Below are 22,017 nucleotides of genomic sequence, written 5' to 3' on the forward strand. Positions count from 1 at the left end.
ATACAAGTATACTATAGATACTATACATACTATACAAGTAAGTAAAGTAAGGCAAAATTCACCCCATGATGAATACTGAAGATCCGGGGCAAGGCCCTTCATGTCACAAAAGTCCTGAGATATGTTGTGTAGGGGTGGGATGGATGTTTCCTACATAGGCCAACATAGAGGGGAGTGCAGGAAGAAGGCCAGAACAGAAGCCACTCATGTGTGACAGCCTGGATCCGGTGCCTCCAAGGGACACAGAAGGGCAGTGGAAGCAGTTCTAGCCCATGGACTGACACAGCCACGCAGTGACCTCCCTGTGAGTTGGCAGTAGATCATAGCTGCTTGATCTTTGCTTAATTCTTCACACAGGATAAAACTCACCTGCGGAAAGCTCACCCTTTTAGGAGGGAATGTGACAAAGTGCCTAATTCTCGCCATCCTGGACTGAATGTAATACCCTAGAAGTTAATTTTATATTGGATCCTCTCATCCAGTCTGTATCCCACCATACTCAGTTCAGGTCACAGAGGAAAATAAGGGCAGAAGGAGAGAGAGAGACATTCGTGGGTATGGATAAAGGAGAAGAGATATCTCTTCAGCTGAGATGAGCTGGAAAATGCGCAAAGCAGAGAGCTACAGGGAGGTTGTTCAGAAGGATCTGCCATGATCAGATGTGAGACTCTGCTAGAGGAAAGAAAGGAGGCCAGTGTTAACTAGACAGAGAGCTGTGAATTGGGCTACAAAATGGTTTCCTAAACAAAGAATGCCATTTTTAACTGGAGCCTGGAATGAGTGGGGAACCGATGGAGTTGTTGGTGGATGGGATTGATGGGTTAGGAATGTAAGAAAGCAGGCAGAATTCTAGAGTCTGGAGAGCTTGGGAGCTGGAAAGACAGAGAGAAGGGCATTGCAATAGTAACAACAAGAGGAGATGCAGATACAGGGCAGGACCTCAACGTCATGGCAGTGATGCCGCCAGGAAACTTTGTGGAGGTGATTTGTAGATATAGGAGGAGAGCTCAAAGTCAAGGCTATGGGCAATAGAGACCTATGGGAGACCTTAGCTGAGGATGGAGATAGAAGGTGTGGAGCTGTGCAAAAGGATGCTCCTCTGGCCCAAGAGAAATGCATCTGCCTTTAAGGTAATTAGCTGAAGGGAGTAAAGATGAAACCACAAGGTACCTGGTCAAGTGAAAGTGGACAAGGATGAATGACTAAAGGTACCAAATGATAGTATAATTGAGTCTCAGCAATGCAAAAGTGTTCAGTAATACTGGGCTAGATGCTCAGCTGGTTCAAGGACTCTTGTACAGAGGATGCAGGTTTCCTGGAAAGTCTAGGGGTGGAGAGAGCGTGGAACATGACAGTCTTAGGGGATGTTCTTGAGGTGATCCTGTGTTCTGTCAGTCTGCCTTCAATTTGATCAGCTAGCTGGCTGGGAGCACCTTGTGGTGTCCACTCTACAGGGGCATTACAAAAACTGGGACAAAACACTGGGGGCAGGTCCTGAAAACAGGGACATTCCCAGACTAAAACAGGGCCTAAAATTAGGCTCCTTAATCCTAGTTTAGGCTCCTAAATAAGCATACTTGAGTACTAAAATATGGATTTCAGTTCCTCTGTGTGATAATCTTGGTCCCACTTTTCAGGAATACATGGTCACCCTAAGCATGTCCATTATCTAACTACTGTGCCTGATTTATGGGAGAGATCAGGGAGCTAGAGGTCCATATTTCTGTCCAGAATAGAGTGTGGATTCAAAACTGGGCCTGCAAAATGGAGGATTTTTAAACATCAAGCCCATCTTATTTTTTTCCCCCTCTTGCATTTTCTTTTGCTTTTGATTGAGAGTGAAAAAAAAATACAGAAGCCGATGTGGGCAGGAAGTGCTATGAAATAGATGCCACTCTGACTTAAGGTGGTTAGATATTGGTTGAGGCAAAACTCCAGCTGTGTCATTTTTTTTAAAAGTAAACACAGCAGGAAGTCTGTTAACCAATACCAAAATCTTATAGAAATACAGGAACCACCAGGCTAACGAACAAGACAACAAAAGAATGAAAGGTACCACAGTTGTATCTCAGTGTAAGAGATTTCCCTCATCACTACATGGAATGCAACTGCTGTTAAAAAGCTATATGAAAAGATCCACCATCGGGTCAAATTTTCTTAGAAGAAAACTGACCATGAGAAATATTTCCATGAAATGAAAAAAGATCCAGTGGAAATAGTTGTTTTTAGACAATTAAATATTCCCCTGTGGTTTTTGCCACCCACATGTTGCAGTATTGGGCTAATGCAGGAAGTGAAATTAACTAGAAACAAAAGCAAAACTGACCAGTCAATTCTCCTAATGCATAGCTGAGAAAAAGGCAAAAAATAAACAAGCAGCAGAAATAGAGGAAAGTAAATCTAGTGTTTGTACATTTTTCTGTTTGAATAGGTAAGGATGTGTTTGTGTGTAGTGCGTCAGAGGTGGAATGATGGCTAAAGAAATGGTTATACACTTGCTTAGTAGACAGGGAATTCGGCAAGGTTTTAGTCACTGAATATCTTTGCAATTCCCCTATTGGTGTTCCTGGTTTGCCCCTCCCTGGTGTCTGCAGAAGTAGCAGAGGATTCAGACCAGCCCGTAAAAATTATTGGTCTCCAAAGGCAGATTAACTGCTAGAGATATTCCCATTGCATATTATGGAACAAGGCAAGTATCCAGCATCTGGGAAAGATCCCTTTTGCATGGAATAATCCTTATCTCGCTGGAAGTCCATCTCTTGAGGATGAAGAGCATTAATCCTTCCCTTAACATTTCAGTGTCTTTTTAAGGCTCCCAAACACCATTAGATATGTCTCCAGCTGTCCATTGTTCAGCCCCTGAGATCTGCCTCTCCTCCGCCTGTAGCATGGGCTGAAGCCACGGGTCAGGTCCTCAACTGCAGTATCTGCCTAGTTACATTAACGTCACTGGAACTAATTTAACCCAGCTGGGGATTTGGCTCAGTCTAGGTGCTGTGTCTTTTCTTCTTCACACAAGGAACATAAGATGAATGTAATATTCAGGAGGTCACACTGGGTGATCTAACAAACATTTCTGGCCTCTGTGACATCACATGAGCATGGGGGAGTCCAAATAACCCTGTGTACTAGCCTTATAAAGCATGCAAGGCCTAGCTACGTTCATACCCTGCAGCTCTGGCAGATGTCTAAACATAGAACACGGAGAGCATCACTAGATGATCCACAAACCATTTAAAGGGAAATTACCCATCTCCTGAATGCTGCAGTGGGCTACTCTGAACCCTGTACCATCTTTTCCACATGGCAGAAGCATTCAGTGCATTTTCTGGCTGAATTGTATACAGATCAGTGGGGGTGTTTGCCTGGTGCTGGGTTAGGAATCCTCGAGGCGTGGAAATCAAATTTGATTGTAAACTTCTTGGAGGTCTTCACCGCATAGAGTCTCATTCCGTAACATTCCCAGAAGTGACAACTCCCCTCCACTCCCTCTCACTCCTCCTCCGCCCCCTCGAAGCCACGGGCTGCAAATTCAGTGGCTGGCTGTGGAGAAAAGGGAAATTAAATAGCTATTCCAATTCCCTTTCCAGCCCTCCTCCCACTGCCCAAGGCAGTCTGAAAAAGAGAATGTCTCACCCAAAATGCTTTCAGATGTTCTCTTATTAAAAATATTGTTTTTAGCTCTTTTGCAGTACCAGTCGATGAATACCCCTAAAATGAAAATGACAGAAGGGAATTATTTACATAAGTCAGACAGTAATTCCTAACATGTTCTCTACTGAATTTCAGGACAGGGAGAGAGAAAATTTGACCCTGATCCTGCAGGATTTATGCACATGCTCACAAGCGCCGACTTTTCAAAGTGCCGGGGTGTGCTCAGCCCCCCGGCTCTGGCCCAGGCCTTGCCCCCACTCCACCCTTTCCCCCAGGGCCCCACCCCTGCTCTGCCTCTTCCTGCCCAGTTCTGCCCCCTCCCCTGAGCACGCCATGCCCTCGCTCCTTGCCCCTCCCTCCCAGCGTCCCTGCGCATCGCGAAATAGCTGATTGCGGTGGGCGGGAGGCACTGATCGGCAGGACCCACTGGTGGGTGGGAGGCACTGGGGGGTAGGAGGGAGCTGATGGGGGGCTGCCGGTGGGTGTTCATCACCCAGCATTTTCCCCCTGTGGGTGCTCCAGCCCTGGAGCACGCACGGAACCCGTGTCTATGCTCATGTGGTCATCTTTATTCACTGGAAGAAATCCTGTTGAACTCCGTTTGGGAGCTCAGAAGTCACAGGACTACTCCTGGTGTGTAAAGTTATTCATGTGTCCAAGTGTCTTTCAGCTGGGAAGCATCCCTTTGTGGGTTACATTTTTCACCTCCTCTATCTGTTTGTGGTCACAGATTAGAAAGCTAAAGGCACAAATACTCAGATTTTTGCAGCTGTAGTTTCAGGGCTGGCCTTACCATGAGGCGAACTGAGGTGGCAGCCTCAGGTGCCAGACTGGGGTGGGGGGGGGTGCCACTAGGACCCAGAGTTTCAAAGTTTTGGCCCAAGCGAGGAGGCAGGGGGGTGTCATTTGAGCTCCCCGCCTCAGGTGCCAAAATGTGGTAGGCCGGTCCTGTGTAGTTTTGCCAGCAAAAGGGAGATAATGTATGCCATATCAATATGGCTGGAAATATATCCCATCCGCTCCATACACTGTGAGTTTTGCTCCTGAAAAAAGAGCTGAAATGTTTAAAATCTCCCCTTGGGTAGACCTTGATTCAGCAAAACACTTCAGCACATGCTTAAGCCCCACTGAAGTCAACCATGCTAAGCGTGTGATTACGTGCTTTGCTGAATAAGGGCCTTAGTCTGTACATTCCACGCTGTTCACGTTCATAGAATCATAGAATATCAGGGTTCGAAGGGACCTCAGGAGGTCATCTAGTCCAACCCCCTGCTCAAAGCAGGACCGATCCCCAATTAAATCATCCCAGCCAGGGCTTTGTCAAACCTGACCTTAAAAGCTTCTAAGGAAGGAGATTCCACCACCTCCCTAGGTAACGCATTCCAGTGTTTCACCACCCTCCTAGTGAAAAAGTTTTTCCTAATATCCAACCTAAACCTCCCCCGTTCATTTGCTTAAGACCATTAAGTGTATTGCTTCCTAATATAGTCAAGAAAGTGTTGCCCCTCCTATCTTCCCAGGCGTGAGGGCTGCACTGGGGCTGCGGTAGGAGACGGGCCAAGGCACCTGCCTCGAGCAGCAGTGCCTATTCTCAGAAGCAGAAACGTAGGCACCAACGCGACTTTCACAACAAAAATGTTGGTGCCGAGTGAGTTTAGGCACCCATCGGGTTAGGCAGCAGCTGAGGGGGGTTTGTGGATTGCAGTGGTCCCTAAAACGGGGACTTAGATGCCAAAGTTCCTTTGTGGATCTGGCCCTTAGTCAGAGGTGAAAGTAAGCCGGTCCAGTCTGGCGTGCCGTACCGGACCGGCTTCCCCAGCAGTGATTTAAAGGGCCGCAGCGGCAGGTGCCCCGGCCCTTTAAATTACTGCCCGAGCCTGCTGCCAGAGCCCCGGGGTAGAAGCGGCAGGGCTCCCGCAGTGATTTAAAGGGCCCAGAGCTCCATGGCGGCTGAAGCCCAAGGCCCTTTAATTCGCCCCTGAGCTCCAGGGTTCTCAGCCGCCTCTGCAGCTATAGTTCCGGGCTGATTTAAAGGCCCTGGGGCTCCTAGCCACAGCTGGAGCCCCGGGACCTTTAAATCTTGATTTAAAGGCCCCGCCTCTTCCAGTTGAGGCCACGCCTCTTCCAGTTGAGGCCACTCCCCCGCTCAGGACTCTGGTGTACCGGTAAGTCCTTTAAATTACTTTCACCCCTGCCCTTAGTCTCTCTGTACCTCAATCCCCTTCTGTAAAATGGGGGTAATAGCACTGCCCTAGTTCACCAGGGTGCTGAGAGGATACATTTGTTAAAGGCTTTGAGGTGCTCAGATAGCCTGTTGATAGGCGCCATATAAGTGTCTTAGTTACATAGTCTTACTATGAGAGCTGGGTTTAATTCCCAACTCCACCACAGACTTCCTGTGTAATGTTGGGTGAGTCACTGAATCCCTTTATGCTTAGTTCCCCATCTGTGAAATGGAGACTATGGTGCTTCCTTACCTCTGTCTTCCTTGTAAGCTTGGAGGTTAAGCTCTTCAGGGGGCAGGAGCTGCATCTTAATGTCGCAATGGGGGCCATTGGGTGCAACTGGCATCTACTGCTCTCCTGCACCATGCCACGATATCTGCCAGAGGTCCAGTCCCATCCAGCTTCACGCTTTCTGAGTGGTTAATAAAGAAGTGTTTTTATATTGGCATTTAGCTACAGAAAATAGGAGGATGTTAGAAGTTGGATATGAAGCAAAGGATTAGATCATCCAGCCCTCCCCTGTGCCAGGACTGGGTATGTACTATATGCCCTCTGCTTTCATCAAGTTATCAGGTGCCTGCTCTCTGTCTCCCCCCAGACACTTCTGTGGGGACTTCACACATTTCTGTGGTCTTACCGGGGAGAAAAAGTGAGCCTGTAGTTATTGTTCTTTGTAAAGAAATGGAATAGAAAGTTAGTGCACACAACACAAAAGACTCACGCAGATCCCTGATGAACCGTCCCCAGATACGATTTGTTTCCTTCAGCTGCAAAGGGCCCACATAGCAGTGTAAAATATCCTCTCTCCTTTGCTGATGACTGCTTGATTGCCATGACATTTCAATGATCGGCTTATGGGAAGTTCCCTGCATATTCCCAATCCAGGGCTCCAATTCTTTATAACTAATATATGGTAAGAATCCCTAAAATTGATTTTCAATAGAATATAGTGACATGCTGTTGAGGTTAGTTACTGTGCAGTCAACCAGGGCTACAATAAATGGTATTTTTCATTGGAACGGAGGGTTTTCAACTCTCCAGTGGAATACAGACCTCGTTCCTAATGCTGATGGTGTATGAGGGGTGGGCCCTAAGTCTGGTACTGATTTGAGATCTTATAACTCTTCAAAACGGATTTTTTTAAAAACTTTGACCTTTGCTGTCAACATGATGGGCCATGTTCATTGCTAAAGTAACTGCATCACTTCAGTGGATTACACTAGTGATGAATTTAGCCCAATACTTTTCACCTAAGTGAAGTTTTTCTAAATATTTGAGAAAATTATTTAGTTGCATTTGGGGTATTTTTGTGCCAAGAAGATATAGAACAATATTTAGACTGCTTTGTTGATTTTCATGCTCAAAGATTTCCAAAGTACTATATTATACTTTTTAATCATAAGAACAGCCATACTGGGTCAGACCAAAGGTCCATCTAGCCCAGTATCCTGTCATCTGACAGTGGCCAGTGCCTGGTGCTTCAGAGGGAATGAACAGAACAGGTAATCATCAAATGAGCCATCCCCTGCCATCATGCAGTGACTGTAAGCCAGTGCTGCTCAGCATGGGGTCATTGGACCACTTAATGGTGATCACGGCCCTTCCTGACGGTCCACAGAGTGGATTGTTTTGAGAGCCAAACAGTTGGGAATTAGGGTGTTGGGACATATATCCATTAAGGGATCTTTCTCTTGCCAGGTCATTAGTAGAATGAAAAAAATGGAGAACTGATGGTTCAAACAAATGCAAAGCGAAACCAAACTCCTGCTGTGCTATTTATACAACAGACTCATCTCCTCACTCCAAGTGGGCAACCTCTAAGGAGATGGGTTTCTACTTACTTCATATTTCAACAGGCATGAGCAGAAGATTGCAGACGTTTTCAGTGCCAGCCCCAGGCTGTCTTCAGGGTCCTGTTAGCTTGCCCTGGTGCCCATTATTTGGCACAGGCATTTATATTTAAATCTTGCTGCCAGAATTCCTCAAGTTAGTTTTTTCCCCTCCCAGTTTAGCTAGGCCACTTATTTCACGGGGGTAGGAAATGTTCAAATAGTTGAAGACAAAGAAAGAAGAACAATGCATTTGTTTCTTGCGGTGAGACTGCTGTCTATTTGGATTGGGTTTTCCCATCAATCCAGGCTAAGTCACTCCTCTTCCTGATGCCCCAGCTTCTTTAATATCATGGACCCCTTTCCTAATAAGTAACTTTGGAGGGGGTTGCTACTCACCGGGCTCTTGGTGCTGCGCCATATCTGTTCCCATCCTGTTTGTTGCCATGCAAACCTATCCAAGCCTGAGTCGATAATGGGGATGCCTCACCAGCTTCCCTCAAGGACCTATCTTTCTAATACTGATGTATCTCCAAGCTGCTGAAGCTAACTCCAGAGATATATCACTCAAGACCTGAGGAGATGGATGATGCTAATTCCCTGTATTATTCTGCAGTACAGAAACTAATTTCAGATACTCCAGCCTGTGATTTACCCTCCCCAGCGATTCCTGTGGAAGCTACAAGTCACAGATGCTTCCGAAAATACTTTCTCCCACTTGCGGGCAACATCACACACTGAGATCTTATAGAGAAGCATGTGGGTAGTCTTTTGAAGTGACCCTAGGAGCTTTCAGATTTTCACCTGGCACAGTCTGACCATCATCGGTGCACTGCCTGGTGTCTTATGAAGAGCTTATGGTGCTTTCTTTCTCTGAGGCATGAGGCATCTCTCAAGATATCCAAAGGCTTTCCACTGTATTAAACATAGTACCTAAGTGCCTGTGTAACACACATACCTTCTGGGTGTGGTGCTCTGTCCCATCTAGTGGCACCAAGACCACTTAGAGAGAGAGATTAATGAGTTTGCTCCATAGCCTTAGCTAACAGCCAGTTGGCTATTAGTTCACACTGTAGAGGATCATGCACTGAGGTCCCTGGTTCAATCCTGCCTGCTGGTGACCAGGGTCTGTTGGGCGTTACACCTACATGATTCCTCATAGAGTTCAATCTGTGTCTCAGGCAGATTAGCAGCTACACAGCTGCAGATCCCAGGGTACTTTAGCTAAAACTGGGAGGAGAAGCTTCACACAAACACCGAGCTTGTGGATTGTCCCTACGCTGGTAAGACTTATCTGAGGAAATCCCTTGACGAACCCCTTAAAGATCTAGCAGCGAATAAACCACCCTATTGCCTGTGCCAGAAAAGAGCAGACTTCACAGTTGCTAAGCCGTGAGTCTTACGTGCCTTTGAAAAATCAGGCCCGGAGCATTTGCCCCAAATCTTGTTTCAAACCCAGTCCTAATTTTAGATGTTTGTCTTCATGTTCCAAACCAGGAAGAAGAGGGTCTTACCATATTGAGATGGCAAGAGGATCTGCCAGAGGCTAGGGTTGTGAGGCACAGTCATGTACTTACAGAGACTCCTTCTGACTGTTGCAGTCACCCACTACTTCTGCACAGCGTGGGGGGATGGAATCTCGCCTCTCCAAATTGCCTGGTAAGACGGTCGCCATTCTGGCAAGTGGCTGTGACATGGTTTTGCTCCAGCTCCCCCAATTCATTCTCCTTTCTCCCATCTCCTTAAACAGAGAGCCCCGAGTTTTAAAGGCAGCCCCGCCTCAGGAGCACTGACAATGAGAGACAGCCGTGACAGTGCTCCATGTTTTCTGCAGATGTGATGAAAAGGAAAACCCATCGAGTTAGAGACTGACCTTGTCTATCAGTAAAATTCCATTTACAGGTAAGAAAAATGTCTTTATTTACCCTATCCTCCTTCATGACCTTTGAGGTCAGTAGGGTTGTTTTTGCTGTCAGTCTATGGGAGCACTGGTGGTTGGCTGAACTCAGCTGTCAGTTCTGGACTGTGAGATTTATTTCCACTTATAGTCCATGAAAGGCCAGGTTTCGCCTTGAGAGCACAGGGCAACCTGTTGATTGATGCTGCAACTAAGCAGTTCAAAAGGCAGCAGGAGGTTACAGGCCAGGTTTGCCATTTGTGGACCGTGCGCATGTGCCAATTCTGTTTATTTTAGGCTTTTGTACTGCTGCCCATGACCATATCTGAGCACTTTCTGTGCAAAAATAGATTAGCAACACCAAAGTCCCTAGTGAATTTCATACAGTCTCTGGCACTTCTTATGTTTCAGCTTATCAGATGCTCTGCTCGGGAGAGGGTGTTTGTGTGTATAAGTGAGAGGTGGTGCTGGTTCTTGTGAATGTTGTTCTGGTTAGGGTGGGAAAACTTTTATCACATGAAAAAGATTTTTCAGTGTTTTCTAAAATTGGTCAGACTGTGGATTCAGCTAATCTCTTGTAGAAGTTCAGATGCCCTTAACTGGGAATGCTTTGCCTCCAGCTCTGACACGCTTATTACTGGGCATTGTGACCTTCATTATCCCAGAGAATCACACTGTTTTAGGCAGTTCATAGATGGAAATTCACTGTCTTATGTCGGTAGGACCTGAGCCAATAAAGGCTCTGACAACTAGATGTAAGGTCTTAAACTGGCAGCTGAAGTGGACTGGGAGATATTGGAGGGGCCAACCAGAGTCATGAGCTTTTACTCTTTGTATGGGACCTAGATATTACTATGATGGGAACCCAATAATCTGTAAATAAAGAGTTATTCTGTTGACATGATTATCACTTTGCTATATCTTTTCACTGCAAGCTGTAGAAGAGCTATAATAGGAGAACAAATAAGTTGCTCTTCAGCTGTACGGTATGTCACAGTGGCTTAATGTGTCTTAGGTCACATCTACACAACCTAACTTAAATCAGCACACAGCTGCCTCCGTAATCACATTGCTTGTGCGTGTCTACACTTGGCTCCTTGTGTCAGTGCGCATCCTCCCCAGGAGCACTGGTACCGATTGTACTGTCAGTGTGGGGCACTGTGGGACGGCTCCTGAAAGCCAGTAACAGTTGACATAAGCAATGCAGTGTCTATACTGACATTGCGTCGACCCACCTACATCAACCTTGACTCTGCGTCGCTGTGGAGGTGGAGTTATTACGTTGGCATAGTGGGGCAGTTACATCAGCGGGGGCGAAATTTAAATGTCAACACTTACATAGTTAGGTTGGAGTAAGCTGCCTTGCATCGGTCTAACTCTGTAATGTAGACCAGGCTTTAGATGTCTAAACATAAATGCAAGGAGCATGGGGAATAAACAGGAAGAACTGGAAGTATTGTACTTAAGCTAAACTCTGACTTAATTGGCATCTCAAAGACTTGGTGGAATAAATCTCATGACTGGAATATTGGTATAGAGGGATGTAGCTTGTTCTGGAAGACCATATTCAAAGAATAGTTATCCAAAGCTTGCTGTCAAACTGAGAGGCCATATCTAGTGGGGATCTGCAGGGGTCTGTCCTGGATCTGGAAATAATTGATGTTTTTATTAATTACTCTGGATAACTGAGTGGAGAGTGTGCTTATAAAATGTGTAGATGGCATCAAGCTGAGAGGGGTTGCTAGCACTTTGAAGGATAGGATTGAAATTCAAAAAGACCTTGACAAATTGGAGAATTGTTCTGAAATCAACAAAACTAAATTCAGTAAAGACAAGTGTAAAGTACTACATTTAAGGATCAAAATCAAATGCACACTACGAAATGGGGAATAACTGGTTAGTACTACTGAAAAGGATCTGGGGACTTATAGTGGATCACAGATTCAGTCTGAGTCAGCAGTATAATGCAGTTCCAAAAAAGGCTAATATCATTCTCAGATGTATTAACCGGAGCGTTATAGGTAAGACATAGGAGGTAATTGTCCTGTTCTACTTGGCACTGGTGAGGCCACAGCTGTAGTATTGTGTCCAATTCTGGGCACCACACGTTATGAAAGATCTGGACAAATTGGAGAGAATCCAGAGGAGAGCAACAAAAATGATAAAAGATTTAGAAAACCTGACCTATAAGGAAAGGTTAAAAAAAACTGGGCATGTTTAATCTTGAGAAAAGAAGACCAAGGGGGGACTCGATACCAGTCTTTGAATATGGAAGGGGCTGTTACAAAGAGGTCGGTGATCAATTGTTCTCCATGTCCACTGAAAGTAGAAAAAGAAGCAATGACTTGATGTGCAGCAAAGGAGATTGAGGTTAGATATTAGGAAAATCTTTCTAACTATATGGATAATTAAGCATTGGAATAGGTTTCCAAGGGAGGTTGTGAAATCCCCATCGTTGGAGGATTTTTAAGAACAAGTTAGACAAACATATGTCAGGTCTAGGTCTGCTTGGTCCTGCCTCTGTGCAGGGGGTGGATTCGACGACCTCTCGAGGTTCCTTCCAGCCCTACATTTCTGTGAATCTATGATTCCATAAGTGTTCTCCTCCTTGAAAGATCTGGATCCAATGAGCAGAATTTTTGCTTCAAAGGTTGGCCAATAAATAAGTGTCAGATACTCAGTGATGTGGATGCCTGGCATCACTTCTACATTGCACATAAATAGCGCTTCAATTTTTCACAGCGTCATGTTTCACTTGCAGGTTTCCAATAGACTGGTGTTCCCAAAGCTCAGTGTTTCCCCACAAAACGCTCCGTTTTGTGAGCGTGTGACTGCACATAAACTACAGGAGAGGTTATCCCATCAATATGCCTTGGTTTCACTACTGCTGTACTTCCAATGTGTAGTTATATGGGAGCTGGTGTTGGATCGGTGGTACTCTGAAGCCAGCTGAATGCATGTCCAGCAAATGCCTTGGGACCCGTTAAGTCACGCCTTGAAATCAACACATCAGGTTACATTACCTCACTCATGTGTAGCCTCATGGCAGTTTTGTGCTAGTCCAGTATCTTGCCAGGCAGAAGATTGGACTAGAGCAGGGGATTGGTCTAGATGACCTTCCGAGGTCTCTTCCAACCCTAATAGTCTATGATTCTAAGAGGAAATCATAGAGGCCCGGTTCGGATGGATGAGTAGCTGCGAGTTTGCCGGCTACCAGTGATCAAACACTAGTTAAAACAAAGGGAATTTTTCAACTCCCCCAATTATCATTTCTCTGTTCCTCGACACAGGATCTGTCATGTCACCCTTTCTTCGGATTGGCTTATCAAACTATGACAGCGGCCCCTACCTGCCATCGCAAGGGGAGGTGATTAATCCTTATTGTGCGGTGATGGTCAAAGAAGCAGAGGAATCAGGTAAGCATATACATGCTAAGATATACATGTTTCGTGGCTGTTATAGATGTGTGCCTTTCTGCATTGCTACTTGTGCGTAAAACGTGGGCTGAGATCCTTATAAGCATTCGTAGCATCTTTTAATAACAAATTTTAAAAACGATTGTATTCCGTAGAATAATTCCTCTATCATGCACAGCTTGGCTGGGCTCGCTGGGGCCTTCAAGACCATGAAGTGTTTAAAAGGTAGCCTAGAAAAGCCCTCATCTTTACTGTGGGCTCCTGGGTGCTGAGGCTATAGATCCCAGCATGTATTGCTCCAGAATTAGCTGAGCCAAGTCACGTTGTTTCATTTTTATTCAAATTAGGTGCAAATTGCCTCGGTGTCTCTGAGATACAGCAGTATGACTTAAAACGTTCATTACATTTTTAGAGATACAGCCAGGCGCAGCCGTTTCTCTGTTTGAAGAAGCCTGGGAAATCTCTCTCAAACAGGCAGAATTGTTCAAAACTGAATGAACTGTTTACCGTAATCACTGCTCTGGTGTAAGATATATTTTTGAGGGGGGTTTACACTTAGGTGTGGAGAGAAAACACTGGAATAGCCGGTTTTCCAGCTCCAAATGCACGCATTGTTACAGTTTTGAAAGTGGAATGACTTATATAGGCCATAGTCCTGAAACCATTTTCACACATGTCTTCAAGCATGAGAACAGTCCCAATGAGATTACACACATGTGTAAAGTTACTCGCATCCATAAGTATTTGCAAAATCAGGTCATAATTATTGTTCAAGAATTTCTTGTATTTACTGTTGCGTTTGACCATTATTTATTTTAATCATTAGACTAATTGCTGGCCACTACCTACCACGCTGACCATTGTCTCATTATTTCCTTATATTCCCCCATCCACCTGTAGCCATCTGTTGTCACTTGCCTTATACTTAATTGCAAGCTTTTGGAGGTAGGGAATCTTTTTGTGTTCTGTTTGTACAGCACCTAGCACAATGGGATCCTGGTCCATGACATGGGCTGTGAGATGCTACAATAATAAATAATAATAATTCAGGTGACTGTCTTAGAAATCAACCTACCTGAGGAGTCTCTTTTATCACAAGCTCTGCAGGGTGTTACACAGTTAGTAAAAGCAGATTTTTATACTTCTAAAACAATTAATTCGACAGTTCACTGTGGTTTGTTGTTTTTTTTTAAAGAAAATGTGGACTATGTTTGTTTATACAGTGTTAAAATTGACCCTTTCATAATATATTTTAAATGATTTTGGAAAATGTAGGGAAATCAATCCATTTAGGTGGAAAACAATGGATGCCACCAGATCCTTAGGATCTTAAAACTCACCGCCTCGATTGAAAGCAATACTTTCTAGTTCAGCTTTATTCGTAGCCAGGGTGTCTTCTTCTTCAGTGAATCCTTTAAAGGAGCCACAACTCAGACTGAAGCCTCTGTTAGTTCAGAAGGGAATAAAATTAATTGGGGGAATCTTGGTTTATTCCATTAGAGAAGACTCTGAAGTTATGTCCCTTCCTTAACAGATTATTGTTCATTAAGTCCCAACAATGTTCTCAGCTCTGTGCCGGACACAAATAGTGACAGACTGTGATTGAGGGATCCCTTGATGCCAACCGGCAGAGGGGTGCCCAGGGCTTTCCAGGGATTTCCTGGGTCAAATATGTGCATTATTGTTCACCAAAGAGTGGCATGTGAAGTCTCGACTGAGAGCCAGTAGTCCACTGGTCGGCATAATCATTGCAAAATGTATACACAGATAATATTGACAAAGATATATATCCATACTGGAAATTATGTTCTGAAGATCTGGGAGTTAAGGTAGGACACCAGGAGATGACAAACCTTGGACATGTTCCTTTCAGGCAGGCGGTAACAGACTCTCATCTCTGTGTCTGGCCATATTTATATTGTATGTCTTACAACAGTTGCCTATTTTCACACAACCCAGATATCCGTGGGAAAATTGTGAAACCTACAAGAAAGAAAACGTACAGGGAACAAAACAACAGCAGGGTGTGTCCTGATTCTGACTAAAGACAAAGGGCTGCTAGGGATACAAGGAAGCACACAGGATTGTTCACGGAGGAGGCAAGCTGACACCATGTTTGTTGTAGGAAAGTGGGGTCACAGTGGCTGGCAAATGCTGAAAGGACTTGGGGTGAGCATTGCTCTACAAGGCAGGCACGTATCTAGTCAACAAAGTCTAGGTTCTAAAATGCGTCCTACGGTTTTACTTTTCTGTCACCATTTGTTTCCAATACTGCTGTTACTTGACTCTCTCTGCTTTGTTACGTAAACTTACACTTAATTTCACTGCAAACGTATCTAAGTGCTGTGTGTTAAGCGGAGCAGTAATCTGAGGTGGAACTGGTAAACTGAGGCGAATTGTTCCTTTGGATGCAGCGGATCTGAGAACCCTGCGAGCGTCCAATGGAACAGGAGGATGCTCGGAGGGCTCCAGGACCACAGTGTACCTTTCGCTAGGCTGCAGAGTGCCAACAGGGCCTGTGTAGGCCTAGAAGGGAGCACTTGTGTTGCCCGTGGCTGCTGGGGCTGGGGACAGGCACAGACAAGCAGGCACAGACAAGACTTCCTCACACTAAGAGCAGGCACAAGCAGGTGCCTCACAGCCCTGGGTACCCGGGGAAATGTCACACAGACCCTGCCCAGAAGAGCTTGCAATCTAAAAGTAGGCACAGATAAGGCAAAATGCACTTGATGGAAGGTGTTTATTTAATGCAGTTAAGCACTCAGGCCCAGATCCCTAAAGGTATTTAAGCAACTAACTTCCACTGATTTCAATGGGAGTTAGGTTCCTAAATATCTTTGAGGAGCTGGGCTTCAATTCCCATTGAATTTCAGTGGGATTTGGGCACATTACTCCCTTAGGTCCCTTTGAAAATCTCAGTTTGTACATTTCCTATGCAACCTGTCTTCCAAAATGGTAGGGCATCTGTTAGTTGGCTAGTGTCTCAGATCCTTGCTGAAGATATGGGTTTTTAGGAGAGAGATGAAGAAGGAGAAGACGGTGGGGATCTGATGCCCTGTGACCTGGCAGCATGGAAGAAGGAATGAAGCCAGGAGTGGGAGAAGGAAATAAAGGGGCATTGAGGATAGACAGCATCACTGGCAGAGCAAAGGAAGCAAGAGAAGACATGATAAGAGGCAAGATCTGAGATGTAGGAAGGAGTAAAGTTGTGCAGGCCCTTGAAGCATATACATGTTGGAATGGAAAACAAAAAACCACTTAGATTCCCATTTCCTTTGACCTGGTAGATGTCTGAGCCCTGGATATCTTCTGATGCAATTTAGATTCAAATCCCTCCTCAAAGTTTCATGAAGCTGCTGCTGTTGCTGCTCAGTACCTGTGAAGATCAGGTTGTTTTTATTAAGGTGCCCAAATGTGACACCCAAGCATGAAAATATTGGGCTCAGTGAAATGCTCAAGGAGATTCAGTTCATCAGTTGCAAAGTTGGTGATAGACTCTATTAATCCTGGCTCCTAGCCTTATGCTCTGACCATGCTTATATAACCCACACACCTCCTAGGGTGTGGTGTTCTTCCCATCTAGTGGCACCGAGACCACTGAGAGAGAGAGAGATTAATGAGTCTGCTCTACAGACTTAGCTAACAGCCAGCTGGTTTTTAGCTCATGCGGTAGAGGCTCATGCCTTAAGCTCCAGAGATCCCTGGGGTCTGTCCGCGTTACACTACCTCCAAGGCTTTTATGGGGAAAAGATGCTAAATTGCCACTACAGGACAGGGAATGCTCAATGAACTTTTGGCTATTGTTGGCTTCTTTTATAAACTTAAATTATTTAAATGTATTTGTTTTTGTTAGTTGGGTCCAATGATATATCAGGATGGAATGAGCCTGTGATGGAATACACCCCTGTGTTCACACCCTACACGCTATTGTAATAGTCTTTGTACAAGGTATGCCTTGTGAGGTATAATTTGAAAACTCATCACTTGCTGATCAGTAATAGCGTGGTAAAGTGCATATAGCCACATTATATGTAAAGTTATGAATATAAGCTGAAATAATGACTGAAATAGGTTTCCCAGATAAGTCTAGAGAGTGATTAAACCAGTTTCCCAAAGACAAAGAGCAAGCTGATGCCCCAGCCAGGTGTCAACAAGTGACCATTCTTTGGCAAGAAAGGGGACAGGGACAAAGAGATCTGCATCTCAGAGAAAAAACAGCATGGAGTGGCCTTCCTCCAGCAGACTGCCTGTCTCCTGGTTCTCAGCTGGAAATGCTTTTCAAAGAGGTGCTAAAAAACTATAAAAAGGTGGGGCAAACACCCCAAGACATCCCTGTCTCTCCCTGGCATCACACCTAAGAAGACAAAGGAAAACAGCCATTGGGCTTTGGTGGGAGGGATCCTGACCTGAAGAGTTTTAACCTTGCTGGAAGCATGTGGTGAAAAATTTTGCTTGAATCTTATCTAGTTTGTTAAGTTAGGCACTAAAAAGCATGTTATCTTTGTTCTTCTTGTAACCATTTCTGACTCTTATGCCTCATGGCTTGTACTCACTTAAAATCTATCTCTTCGTAGTTAATAAACTTGTTTTATCTAATCCAGCATAGTTAAGTTAAAGTGTCGGGGTAACTCTGTTTCAGGTAATAAGCTGTTGTGTATTATTCTCTTAAAGGAATAACAGACTTCTTATTTTTGGACTGTCCAGGAGAGGGCTGGGCAGTACAAGACATACACTTCAGGGGGAAAATCCGGGACTGGGAGTGTGTTGAGGTCACCCTGCAGTATAACCGATGCTGGTGATGTGAAATTACACAAACACATCTGGGAGTGACCTGCGTGTTGGCTCTGTTTGTGAGCAGTCCAGGTTGGAGGCTACAGCAGCAAGGCATTGCAAGGCACCCAAAGTTATAGGGCAGGGGTGACTCAGCTCCCCACTGGTCTGGATTCCACCCTGGTATGTCACAGAGCCTTAGATTTTAGATCAGGTCCTCTATGCTGGAGCCATTTTGGTAGGAGATTCTGCTTCAGTACTTTGCAACGTGCATTGGTGTCATCTTTCACTGCTGTGCCTGTTGAATGCTGTTTTTTCTGCACTTTGTAATTTTAGGGAAGGTTTTTGGGTTGTTTGTTTTAAACCAAGGAATCGCAGTATTTAACCAAAGGTCATTGCCATTCTTAAACATAAAAGTGGTTGGAAGTGCTGCTGCAGCTCACTACAGAAGAGAAACCTTTCCAGATATCATAGGAGCCTTTGAGGCATAAAAAAATCTGTCATTACAAAGCTGCTCTGGATTTAATGGGCCACCTGGATCCATGCCCTTTTAACACCTGTCTTGATGCCATTTGTCTCATGAGAGATTCTGCACTGTGTTTGAACTTTATATGCAGTCCCACTGATCAAGAGACACTGTCAGCCAAAGAGAAAGCCTTGCACTACAGGAAAGACAGATGCTGTTTCATCTTCCAGGAGCATGGAGGTAAATGAGTCCCTGATATAACTCTATTCACTTCAGTGGAGTTACATCAGAGAGAATTTTGCTCTTATGCATTGGCCAATTCATTTCCATCCCAGTGTTTGTTTATTTTAGCCATATATTTTCCAGGGCACTGAAAACAGATATTTATGTTGCAAATGATTGTGTCTCTTGGATAAATTGATTTCTCTATGTCTGGTGGCTGTGTAGCTGATGCAGTGAGGAAGTCATGGCTCTTCCTGTTAATATTTTTGTTCTCAGTGACATCTGGAAGTTTATGTTGCACTCAGCTGCTTTTCTTTTTGTGCAACTTTTTATCAAAAGATACTGAATGCATATTTATGAGCTTGTGCCTTGAAGCAAGCCTCTGTTATTTGACATAGAGAGCCATAATCATCACTGGCGAAACTCCAACAAAGCCAGGAATTACACCGGGGATGAATTAGGCCCACAGACAATTATCTAAGTATATTAATTGCAAAAATCTACATACATACTGTCAAGGTTCCTTCCCCACTCTGAACGCTAGGGTACAGATGTGGGGACCTGCATGAAAACTTCCTGAGCTTACTTTTACCAGCTTAGGTTAAAACTTCCCCAAGGTACAAACTATTTTACCCTTTGCCCTTGGACTTTCGCTGCCACCACCAAACGTCTAACACTGGTATTATTATTATTAGGAAAGAGTTCGTTTGGAAACATCTTTCCCCCCAGAATCCTCCCAAATCTTACCCCCTTTTTTTCTGGGGAAGGTTTGATAAAAATCCTCACCAATTTGCATAGGTGACCACAGACCCAAACCCTTGGATCTTGAGAACAATGAAAAAAGCATTCAGTTTCTTAAAAGAAGAATTTTAATAGAAGAAAAAGTAAAAAAGAATCCCCTCTGTAAAATCAGGATGGTAAATACCATACAGGGTAATTAGATTCAAAACATAGAGAATCCCTCTAGGCAAAACCTTAAATTACAAAAAGACACAAAAAACAGGAATATCCATTCCATTCAGCACAGCTTATTTTCTCAGCCATTTAAACAAACAGAATCTAACGCATATCTAGTTAGATTACTTACTAAGTTCTAAGACTCCATTCCTGTTCTGTCCCCAGCAAAAGCATCACACAGACAGACCCAGACCCTTTGTTTCTCCCCCTCCCCCAGCTTTGAAAGTATCTTGTCTCCTCACTGGTCATTGTGATCAGGTGCCAGCTAGGTTATCCTAGCTTCTTAACCCTTTACAGGTGAAAGGGTTTTTCCTCTGTCCAGGAGGGATTTTAAAGGTGTTTACCTTCCCTTTATATTTATGACACATACAGTGTTCAAGTGTGAGTAAAATGTGCCCAACCACACACTTACTAAATATGTGATGGTCCTTAATTGCAAAGATGGGCCTGATCTATATCCAAATTCCATTGAACTTCGGGAAAGTCCATGTACAGATTCAAACTTTGGACTGAGTGGTGCAACCTCTACTCATATCGGGAGACCCTTATATAAGAAGTCCAAATTCAGATGAGGAAACACTGTCTTGTTAGTTTTGTGATACAGGTTCTTTTTGCAGAAGCTGTGGCAAGCAGTAAGAAGTTTGTTCTCTGCCTTTATTTCTCTAACATCTTGGTGCAAAATTGTTCCAGGGAACAACACATCAGAGTTTGGGCTGAGATTTCAGGAAGCAGGGTTTGCCAACATACCATTTGTGACCATCTCTATTCAAGGACTGGTGTGTATAGTGTAAATAAGCCAGTGTGAGTAAAGGGTTCACGATCTGGTCCTTACCATATAAAACCTCGACACATACAGGGAGCTGGGCCTGGATCCCAGATCCTTCCCTTCAAAACTGTAGGGGTGGGGATCACTGCTGTGGTGATATGCCAATAGGACAGACCCAGGGAGCTGAGAGGCAGCATTCTAGCAGAGGTCACACTGGGAAGCAGCACCAGGTACAGTAAGAGACATCTCTTCTCTGCCTTTTTCTCCAGTGATCCAGCCGCTGGAAGGGAGGGGAGGGCATGGACTCCTAAGGTGGGGGAGATGAAAAGGAGCAATAAAGGCAGCTTTCTGTTGTCATTGGGTGAGCCGGATAGGGAATGGAGATTAAAAGCTTTCCATGTGCTTCCCGTACTCTGTTCCCTCCCATCTGGTTCTTGCTCCTCCCTTCCAACAGCAGCAGGTGGCAGATGGCTGGTTCTCCCCCAAGCCCCAATCAACAGTAGATCGCAGTCTCCTTCCTTTCCCTCTACCCACCCTTAGAGAAAAGACGGGGTGGGGGGGGTTTGTTTATCCTGGGAGCATGGGCTCCCTTAAAATGCTGCTCCTTCAAGACCTGGTCTGAATGCAGAACTTGCAGTGGTTTACCTTAAATCAGTTTGCAAACTGATTTAGTTAAACTGGTGCAAGTCTGCTTGAAGACACATTTAATTCAATTTAAGAGTGGTTCACTGCCAATTAATTCATTTTTTTAAAACTGGATTAAGAGAAATCAAAATGAACTACTTTTAAACCAAAATAAGAGTTTCAAAACCAAAATTCATACCAATGGCACCAAATTGGTTTATAAAACCACCTTTAGTTAAACTGGTTCCAGTTGGTTGCACACACCCAAGTATTTAAAGTTGACGTGAAAATAATGATGAAGATGATGATGATAATTAATAACAATACCGAGCTCTTACATAGCGCTTTTCATCAGTAGATCTCAAAACACTTTACAAAGGAGGTCAGTATCATTATCCCCATTTCACAGTTGGGGAAACTGAGGCACAGAGCGTTGCAGTGACTTACCCAAGCTCACCTGTCAGATCAGTGGCTAGCTAACCCAGGAATAGAGCCCAGGTCTCCTAAATCCCAGTCCAGTGCTGTGGTTTCCATTGCTTCTGTGTGATATATAAAGAAGTCGTGAAAGTATTTTTATGAATATTGATAAAGCAATTGTAGATTGTCCGAAGTAAGAGGCAATGGAAGTGTAAAGTATTATTGTTATGGAGGGAGTCACCAGAGGGCACCATTACACTCAGCATGCAAGCAGTGTGTATTCTTTGAAGAAATGCTGTATTGTTGTTAGTTTTTTTGACATAGTTTATTTTAAAGGAATCTGTTGCAAACAGCAAGAGAGTTTGTTCTCTGCCTTTTATTTCTCTAACTCCAATCAATACTTGGTGCAGAGTTGCTTTGTGGGAACCAGGTTTTTGGGTAGAGATTTCAGAAACTGGGATTTTTCTTGCATGCCGTTTGTGACTACCTCTGTTCATGGATTCGTGTATATTGTGTAAATAAACCAGTTACAGTAAGGATACACCCCCTCGCTCTGTGTTATTGATTTTTCCTTCAATGGGACACCAACCTGGAGGGTCCTGATGTCTGCTAACGCTCAGCAGAAGGGCGGTATTATTATCCCACAATGCACTTAAACATGTTTTATATTTTTACTTTTCTTATTCCATTAAATTAACATTTTATAAGAGGAAAAGTTAAGGATGGTTATTGTTAAACAGAGCTCACCTTGAGTAAAGAGTCCAAGTTCTTGAC

The 22,017-nt window shown here is 44.3% G+C and overlaps 1 protein-coding gene across 3 annotated transcripts in view; it reads left to right on the plus strand.

Moving 5' to 3' along the window:
* The window catches only part of PRKCQ (protein kinase C theta), an 89,075-nt gene that overhangs the window by 10,573 nt on the left and 56,485 nt on the right, over nt 1–22,017 (plus strand). For 2 of the 3 annotated variants that reach the window (XM_073328833.1, XM_073328834.2), the window contains exons 2-4: nt 9,206–9,367; nt 9,459–9,610; nt 12,896–13,021. In XM_073328833.1, the coding sequence (XP_073184934.1) occupies nt 12,904–13,021 (118 nt within the window). In that variant the 5' untranslated portion in view covers nt 9,206–9,367; nt 9,459–9,610; nt 12,896–12,903. The remainder of the gene's footprint in view (nt 1–9,205; nt 9,368–9,458; nt 9,611–12,895; nt 13,022–22,017) is intronic. The other variant, XM_073328835.1, reaches the window with a different exon arrangement.

This window comes from Lepidochelys kempii, chromosome 1 (assembly GCF_965140285.1).
Source record: "Lepidochelys kempii isolate rLepKem1 chromosome 1, rLepKem1.hap1, whole genome shotgun sequence".
Classification (NCBI taxonomy): Eukaryota; Metazoa; Chordata; order Testudines; family Cheloniidae; genus Lepidochelys; species Lepidochelys kempii.